Consider the following 9,971-nt stretch of genomic DNA (forward strand, 5'->3'; position numbering starts at 1 on the left):
TACATTTCCAAACCATTAAGCATATGTGTAAGCCATCACTGCAAGAGGAAAGTTTAGTTTGTCTCTCCCAGGTTGTGTACGTGTTCGTCTTTGGTCAGGCATATGTCCTCGTTGTGGGGGAGGGGGGGGGGGGGTTCCACTATATTAACCACTGATGTAAACAAATTATTATGATTGTATTAAAACATTTTATACACACTGTTTCTGAGACAAAACAATAAACAACCCATGCAATTTTGTCAGATGCTAGTTGGTTGATTAGTTGTGGAATTTTATTATATATAATGTTATATCAAGCTCATTTTTACTTTTATTCATTTTTTATTTCAGGAACTGAAAACTGAAAGATTTTCAAACACACGAATACTGAACAGCACAAACCAAGTGCTGCTATGCAAACTAGGGTTCACTGTTGCATTTCAGCGATATTTCTCTGCTAAGTACCACAAAGCTCACTTGATGCCAAGAGAATCAAGGCCTGGAAAGAAGTGTGTCTAGAGATAGGATCTGTTGCTAAGAGGCATGATGGTGGAGTGTCAGTAAAAGTGGTGGCGGCTATTAATCACACTTCAGGTACGTTTGCAAGAAGTCCTAAGACATCTGTATGATACTACATGTGCTACGAGGTGCATTCAAGTTCTAAAGCCTCCATTTTTTTTTCTCCGGACTGGAAAGAGATAGAAACATGCGCATTGTTTTAAAATGATGCTGCGTTCATTGTCAATACGTCCCAGAGATGGCAGCACCGTACGGCAGATGGAATTTTACCGCCAGCGGCGAGAATGAGAACTGTTTTAAATACTTAAAATGGCGACGTTTTCCTTACGTGAACAGCGTGCAATTACTCGTTTTCTGAATTTGCGTGGTGTGAAACCAATTGAAATTCATCGACAGTTGAAGGAGACATGTGGTGATGGAGTTATGGATGTGTCAAAAGTGCGTTCGTGGGTGCGACAGTTTAATGAAGGCAGAACATCGTGTGACAACAAACCAAAACAACCTCGGGCTCGCACGAGCCGGTCTGACGACACGATCGAGAAAGTGGAGAGAATTGTTTTGGGGGATCGCCGAATGACTGTCGAACAGATTGCCTCCAGAGTTGGCATTTCTGTGGGTTCTGTGCACACAATCCTGCACGACGACCTGAAAATGTGAAAAGTGTCATCCAGGTGGGTGCCACGAATGCTGACGGACGACCACACGGCTGCCCGTGTGGCACGTTGCTGAGCAATGTTGACGCGCAACGACAGCAGGAATGGGGCTTTCTTTTCGTCGGTTGTGACAATGGATGAGACGTGGATGTCATTTTTCAATCCAGAAACAAAGCGCCAGTCAGCTCAATGGAAGCACACAGATTCACTGCCACCAAAAAAATTTCGGGTAACCGCCAGTGCTGAAATAATGATGGTGTCCACGTTCTGGGACAGCGAGGGCGTAATCCTTACCCATTGCGTTCCAAAGGGCACTACGGTAACAGGTGCATCCTACGAAAATGTTTTGAAGAACAAATTCCTTCCTGCACTGCAACAAAAACGTCCAGGAAGGGCTGCACGTGTGCTGTTTCACCGAGACAACGCACCCGCACATCGAGCTAACGTTACGCAACAGTTTCTTCGTGATAACAACTTTGAAGTGATTCCTCATACTCACCTGACCTGGCTCCTAGTGACTTTTGGCTTTTTCCAACAATGAAAGACACTCCGTGGCCTCACATTCACCAGCCGTGCTGATATTGCCTCAGCGATTTTCCAGTGGTCAGAACAGACTGCTAAGGAAGCCTTCGCCGCTGCCATGGAATCGTGGCGTCAGCGTTGTGAAAAATGTGTACGTCTGAAGGGCGATTACGTCGAGAAGTAACGCCAGTTTCATCGATTTCAGGTGAGTAGTTAATTAGAAAAAAAATCGGAGGCCTTAGAACTTGAATGCACCTCGTACTTGTCCCAAAATCATCTATCCACAATGTACTAAACAACAGCCTAAAGCTTTATGCATACAAAGTGCAACTCTTACATGAGGTAAAACTCAATTATAAACCTAAACCTGCAGTATTTTAAATTACTCTCCTGGATATCTTCCTGTGGGGGTATGTTAGACAGGTTGTACTGTACCAAAGTGACAACTCCAGAACAGCTTAATGAGCAGATTACAACTAACTGAGACAGTTAAGCCACATATGCAAAAGGATACTTTGAGAGAAATTAAGTATCAATGAGACATCCTCCATTCCTCTCGTCGGTCTTACGTTGAAATGTGAGATTGAACAAACAAAACTTCAAAACTTTGTGTATTCATTATTTAGTGAATCTTTTATATGTACTGGACACATGTTGTGTCACATACATCTCAAATTCAATTTTTTCATCTCTCACTCCAGTATTTTGTAACTGTTATTATTAAAATCCTAGGCATCTGTGACATGTCAAATGTGGGAGTGATGGTAAACCACATTATTTTGTTGGGCGGGTGAGGGGAAGACGTAAGTAATTGCAACCCTCTCCTCTAGAACTGAATTCTGGAGCCATGCCTGGCTCTGATATGCAAAGCTTACTTCCTCCACTCCCAACACCCCCCCAGAAAACTTGTTCATGGAGTCATGAAAAAAGAATAAATGTTCAGCATGTTGCATATTTTTGAATGTTTACTGCAATTGTAAAACTGGCATGTTTTGTATTGTAATGAGAGTTTGCAACTGTGATCCACAGTTAATGCAGCTAACAATACTAAAAGCAAAAATAATTACCTATAAGATCTAAAATTATTATAATTAATGTGACAGTGTAACAGATAGCCCACTTCCAGTATTGCAGCTGTGACACACGAAGAAATTTCAACAATGAAATTGATAACAAGATCCTAAAATTTAGCAGTCTATGGAACAATTATAAGAAGAAAGAGCCACAGTTGAAGTTCCAGAAAGTCATGGCTGTTCCTACTATGCTCTATGGATCTGAAACATTGGTTCCCACACAAAAGAATATGAGCAGGACCCAGGCTACGTAAATGAGATTTTTCTGTAGTGTTAAAGGGTGCACCAAAGAAGGTCACTTCAGAAATGAATACATTAGAAATGAATTGCTAGCTGATTCAGTGCACCAAAAAGTTGATCTAGATAGAAACAGATGGTTGGAATGTGTATACGGACTGCATCAAAATAGACTTCCAAAACAAATTCTTGACTAGAAACCTATAGGGACAAGACTGTGGAAGACCACAGAAGAGATGGCTGGATTTTGTTGACCAGAACAGATGAAACCACAAAATTTGTAATGGAAAGAAACTGAAAATCTTGTCATATTTCATATCTTTGAAAGTAGTCCTTCAATACTAGGATTCACAGAACATCACATAAAACAAATTCAAGGAAGGGACTTCTCAAAACGATCTGTGAATCACCAACACATTTATAACATAATCTGAACTGAAAATCCTGTAAGCACGAAATAAGCAGTAATAATATTGGTCCCATATTATTACACTCAGTTAAATTATTAAGACGAATATTCAAACAACACATTCTTCACTTATGGTGTTGCCTTAAGTTGTAGGCACCGAAACCATACATTGACTGTTCTAACCATTTAGTAACACTCAAATATATGTCAATTGGGCATAACTATATATAGGCTCCTACACATATGTTTATTTGCCCATCTAATCTCTTTTTCAGTACATATAATGCACATGAGATATTGGACAGAAAATCTTTTTACCTGTTGGTTTTACAACTTGTAAACATATTTCATTTCAATTTTGATAATCATACTAAAATTAAACTACAATAAAAAGTATGACTTACATGTTTTCACATACAATGTTTCGAGAGATTGAAGAAAAGCAGTTTTGCAGTAGACAGGATGTTGGATTTTTTACAAGAATGCAGTTTACAACGAGATTTTATACATCTGAGCAATCTGTTGTACAGTTTTGTTCCTGCTTGATACAGACCTTTTTGGCGTAATGTGGTGTTGCACTGGTTAAGATGTATGGCACTGACTTTCTCCTGTAGTCATGGGCAAAGTTGTTTTGAATAAAAAAGTTTTCTTTTCCTTAGTATACTTTTTTTGAGATGTATAACTACTTATATAATAGCAAAGATGGGTAAGATTTTTTGATCTTTTTTTTTTTTTTTTTTTTTTAAAAAAAAAGGTTTGCACAGTTTTATGCTGCTTGGTTGTTTCATTATTTTTATAACTGCCTTTTGTCTCCTGCAAAACTGTTTTGGTGTGGTGTACGTTTTCCCAGAAAATGATACCGTACTACTGTAATGAATGTACATGAACAAAATGTCCACCACTGACTGTACTGTTGATAAGCATTCTTACTGCATAGCTCATTTTTGTTAGTTTTGAATAATTTTTGAATAGTTTACCATGCACTGGATAGATATGTAAGCAGATGTACCTAGATATGTACCAGCTTGGATTTCGAAAACATTGATCATGTGAAACCCAACTTGAAGTTTTCTTTACATATTTTGAAAGCTTTGGATCAAGACAGTCAGGTAGGAGCAGTATTTCTTAATTTCCAAAAAGCATTTGACTCAGTACCACAGCTACAATTACTGTCAAAAGAACAATCATATGGGGTACCAAAAGTGAAATCTGTGACTGGGTTGAGGAATTTTTGGTAGAGAGGAGAGTGTTATCTTGGATGGAGAGTCATCGTCAGTCCACTAAAGAGATCGCTTACAAACCACTCGTGCAGCCAGTTCTGCAATATTGCTCAGGTGTGTGGGACCCGCACCACATAGGACTAACAGGGGATATTGAACTTGCACAGAGAAGAGTAGCATGAATGGTCACAGGTTTTTCTGGCCCATGGGAGTGTGTCACTGACATACTGAAGAAACTGAACTGGCCGACTCCTGAAGATTAACATAAACTATCCCTAGAAAGCCTGTTACCAAAGTATCAAGAACTGGCTTTAAATGATGACTCTAGGAATATGCTATAACCCCCTATGAATCACTCCCATAAGGATCATGAGGCATTCAAACAATCATTCTTCTCTCATTCCATACATGAATGTAATGGGAAGAAACCCTAATAACTGGTACAATGGTATGTACCCTCCACCATGCACCTCATAGTTGTTTGCAAAGTATACATGTAGATGTAGATGGGATGTGACAAGATCTCTACTTACAGTTTTCTTCAACATAAATACAGAGAAATTTTGCAGCATGTTAGACCTACAGATGTGGCAAAAATAAAAGAATCAAACCGAAAAATGTATAGTTATTGCTTAAATATGGGATTTCTTTAGGTTTTGGTGCCATCAGCTTAAGTACTGGATATCTGACTGGTGAAGGCTAATTTATCAAACTTTGACGGCTGTCGCAAAATGAAATGCTCATGCTATCATGCTCTGCATTTAAATGTATTTTGCATTAGTTGACTTGGATATAAATATGGTATCTGATTTTGTGTACTTTCAATCCATGTTATCTTGTGGAATGATTTTCTATAGCAATCCAAAAAAGTCATTAACCAAATGTAAGCAGTGAGAGTAATGTGTACAGAGATAACTGCATACCTTGCAGATGTCTTGTCAAATATCTGGATTTCTTATCTCACTTCCCAGAAAATTTACTCACTGGTATTATGAGTAATAATAATGATAATTTTCAGATTTTTTATAAATCACGTAACCACAGTACAAGGCAACAAATAATTAATTCAATGTTGGTTTTCCTACATATCTACAATTCTACATTCTGATTCATTCATTAACTATATTCTGTAGCTACCATCAACAAGGAGAAACTGGGGATGTGGAAGAGTCAAGGTATTACATGAACAAAAGACAAGGACGTCACACAAAATTAATTTGTATATTCTATTAACAATCATAGAGTACTACACTGCTTCATGCTATTCATAGTTATGCCACCTATGTTTAATTGAGTAAACTAGAAAGGAAGTTGTTATTTTGAAAAAACAGTTGCTGCCCCCTCAGTTTTACTATACATCTCATGTTTGTCTACTGGTGCTAGCTTAATATTTCCTTGACTACAATGGTACTTTTCAAAGTAAATATTTTCCCACACTTGTAAATACTGAGTCATATTTATGGTGCATTAAAACTTGTCTTACAGCTTTCCCACAAACACTACTACTAGCCATGTAGCTAGCAGAACTTTCCAGCCTCTGAATTTAGATTCTCTGACAATTTATTTTAAAAAATGGCCCATGAGATAAGTTTTTATGTCCTCTGAATTGGTAGGAATTCCCAATTTCTTGCTTAATTATGGACGGAAGTTTATTGAATATCTTTCCATCATTGTACATAACTCAATTTGGCACCACTGACAGGGAGGAAAGTCTACATAAAATTATTTTTGTCTTGTTTTATGACTGTGTATCTCACAGTTAAGCTGAAACTAATGTTAATCACTGGCAACAGAAACGTTTAAAGAGTAAATATACCAAGGGCACTTAACATGGTAACAACACTAAGGATGAATATGGAACTCCCACTTGAACAGGTATCATTACTCACTCCTTCAAAATTATATAATTATCAGGATTTATGAGTTGAAGATTCGCACTAACAGAATGGCAAGTTAAGAGTGACTTTCATAATCAATCTACAGTTTTTACAGGATATGGAAACTATTACTATTATATATATCTGTACAGTCAAGTAAATACACCGCCAGCAAAAATACTGCAGCTTTGTACTGTAACTGGATCAGTAAAAATGTTTTTCAAAGTAGCAATTTTGCTCCTAGTGTCATTATTTACGTTTTATCTAGTCTAAATACAAATAGTATATATCAGTTTTGTGACGTTTAGTAGTCAATCCAATGTAATGTAATGTGACAGGATTGGTTCTTTGCCTCATTAGGATCTCTAAGATGAATCTATGAAACGGAGAATGAATTACGATATCAAACGTAGCAAAAGGGCAATTATGACAAAAATTCGCATTAGGTAAACCCGGTTTCGAAGAACATGTGTTGTTTCTGTTTTAATTAAATGTAAATGCGTCTTTATGTGCAAAAATGCGGCCCATACATTCATGCATTTTTTTTTAATTAACTAGTGTGCTAAGAAATCTACTAATCACTGCAAAGCAAGTATTGCAACTGCAACATCGGTCAGTATAATACTCAAGATATTTAAGTATACGATAACTGCTGTTCTACAGCACGAATCAATGTGAAGGTTACTCAAGAGCTAAGGCAAGAATTTTGGTCTCGCTGCTCTTATTATGCGGCTTAACTGAAATGTCAACGCATCCACAAGTTGCAAAGAATTTCCCAGGCCACAAATACTATGCTTTCGTGGGACAAAGTCGTAAAATACCAAAACACATTTATAAAACGCACAGACGGTCAGAACACAGAAGCTGTTCGTCAACAAATATACGTAAATGAATAAAACTATCGAACGTCAGAACCCCACAAATAGTAAATAAAAACATCTGATCCTTACAAACTCCTCCCAAAAAATTATACGCTGAAAGCTGCGGGCAATGCCGTCGTCCGCCATCCTCGAATAACGAATATTTTATTTCAATAGGTGTCTTCTCGAATGCTGTGAAAATCTCCGATTTAGCAACAAATATCACCACGAAAAAGACGGCTTCGCGTGTCAATGAATGCTGCACAGTCACTGCAGCTTCGAGTCTGCAACAACCAACAATTACCCATCCGCTGATCTTTTGAACTTCCGATCAAAATAACTTTGTGATTGACACTTGTGGGAGTCGAGGGGTGGGGGGCGAGGAACCACCCAATCGCTGTGTGAGCGCGTTTCGCCCACCCACACATGTGCGCCATATTGGTCTCATGTATAGATTTTACGCTACGTCCTTAAATATTTAAGCTGCCTATGCCGTTACTAGCCATCTGCATGGCCATCTGTCAGTACAGGTCTACAGTACGCTCGCTCCGTCAGGACCAAGCGTAACATTATTATGAATATGAGGTAGTTTGCCACTGCTGACATATCCGCGTGTTGTATCGAAGACAACAGAGACTTTGTATCGACTTTTGTGATCGTTCGGGACGGTAGCCATCAAACAGTTGCAGACGAATTAATTCTGCGGGTCAAAAAGCTGTTTCTGCTGTTCGTCTTTGAAAAACTGTCTTATATTTTATGATCTAAATTTCGTGAATATAGAACCTGCCCATAAATATTTCTCAGCTTCACAAATCACAAACATGCACAATTCCATTGTTGAAAAAAGCCCGATTGGTCATCGTGACCCACAGCATACCAGTTACGTAAGAATTGTTGATTCAGATCTGGTTTCTTTCATTACCTCAAGTGCAATGAAAGTTTAACAGTGGCAAAACAGTTTACTCAGGTTTTACTGATAGTAAATGTCTGAGACTGAACGAAACAGCTTCAGTAATGAAGAAAGTGAAGCTGGTGAGATAACACATGGAGAGCGTGAACACGATTTACGCTCTGAGTTGCCTCCTAGTGAAGGTGAAGAGCGAGATACTGATAGCATTTCTTATTCCTTTGGGAAAGGAAAATAATTTCAGATAGTCATCACAGCCTCTAGAGCACGATTTGAAAAGTCCAGCATGTAATTTGGTCAGGGTTGCCTTTCCTCTGGTAGTATGGTGAAGGAACCAAGAAGACATACAAATAAAAAAAATTAATTTTTCGAAAGCGAACTATTCAGAGAACAGCTGCAATCTAGTTAATGAATTAGACATGACTGAATCGACATTTGCCTGTGTGAAACGCGGCATGCCGTTGATAGGATACTGCAGCCTCCAGAGCCTCTCAAAATGCTCGTACAGAAAGATTCACCAACTTCACGGAAAAGATGGTGTGTCTGCCCTTCTCATCTGAATGAGAAAACTAACCAGTCCAGCAGCATCTGCACAAATCACATATGTGGAATGCGCACTGTGCTTGTTTGTAAAGTGTGCGTCTCACAAAATGAATGAGAATCGATACAAAATAACCTTTTCATTTTGCTTCATTATGTACAGTAGAGAAGAAAATGTTTCGATCACCTCTTGTTCTAACAGTTATATCTATTTGCCGTACATGGTAATATTTGTCATACATTATACATTTTATATGTTTTTCTGATTATCTACCAATCTCGCAAAATCCTCAAGGAGTTCATAAAGACTATTATTCAAAGTTTATGTAGCACATTAAGTTTTGTAATTACCATCAACATACTCTGTTGTATGATTTGCTAACAATTCATGTGTTTTCTATACTTGTCAAAGGGTCATATAAAGGATGTCTCATAATATTAATGTGAATGTAATAATGATTTCTCAATTTTCTTATTAAACAAATAAGAAAAGAGACAATAATGGCCTTAACAAAATTAATAAACAAAATATTAACGGAGGGAGTGTACCCAGAATGTCTAAAAATATCCATAATCTATCATGTCCATAAGAAAGGTAGAACATCAACACCTGACAATAACTGACCCATTTCACTAGTCCCAATTATTTCCAAAATAACAGAGTACTATACGCACCAGCAAATGAACCAATATTTTGAACATAATAACCTAATGTGTCCTGCACAGTATGGCTTAAGATCTACCCTCTCTACAGCACTATAACAAAAGTATATGACTGTCTTGAAAATCTGTCAGTAAATTGGACTTAAAAACAGCCTTTGACACAGTGACCCACGTTATCCTAATAAGAAAGCTACACTTCCATAGAATTGGGGAGAAGGCCATCCTCCTACTTCAGTTGTACCTAAGTAATAGAAAACAATAATGGAAAAACAGATCCTTTACCTGTTAAAAAAGTAGTACCACAGGGCTCCGTTTTTGGGCTATTTCTGTTCATTATATATATATATATATATATATATATATATATATATATATATATATATATATATGGTCTGCCTTCCATATTGCTCTGTGACACCAGACTATATGCAGATAACACCACATTAATAGTTCAAAATACTAATATGGATGAGTAACAGCTGAATGTAGCAATAGCAGTAGATGTATGTACC

At 37.6% G+C, this 9,971-nt stretch overlaps 1 protein-coding gene across 1 annotated transcript in view; it reads right to left on the reverse strand.

The window, feature by feature from the left end:
* The window catches only part of LOC126212703 (uncharacterized), a 58,960-nt gene extending 51,287 nt beyond the window's left edge, over positions 1-7,673 (reverse strand). The window contains exon 1 of the mRNA XM_049940117.1: positions 7,440-7,673. Within this exon, the coding sequence (XP_049796074.1) occupies positions 7,440-7,496 (57 nt within the window). The 5' untranslated portion in view covers positions 7,497-7,673. The remainder of the gene's footprint in view (positions 1-7,439) is intronic.
* Positions 7,674-9,971: the final 2,298 nt, after the last annotated feature.

The sequence above is a fragment of the Schistocerca nitens genome, chromosome 11, assembly GCF_023898315.1.
Source record: "Schistocerca nitens isolate TAMUIC-IGC-003100 chromosome 11, iqSchNite1.1, whole genome shotgun sequence".
Classification (NCBI taxonomy): domain Eukaryota; kingdom Metazoa; phylum Arthropoda; class Insecta; order Orthoptera; family Acrididae; genus Schistocerca; species Schistocerca nitens.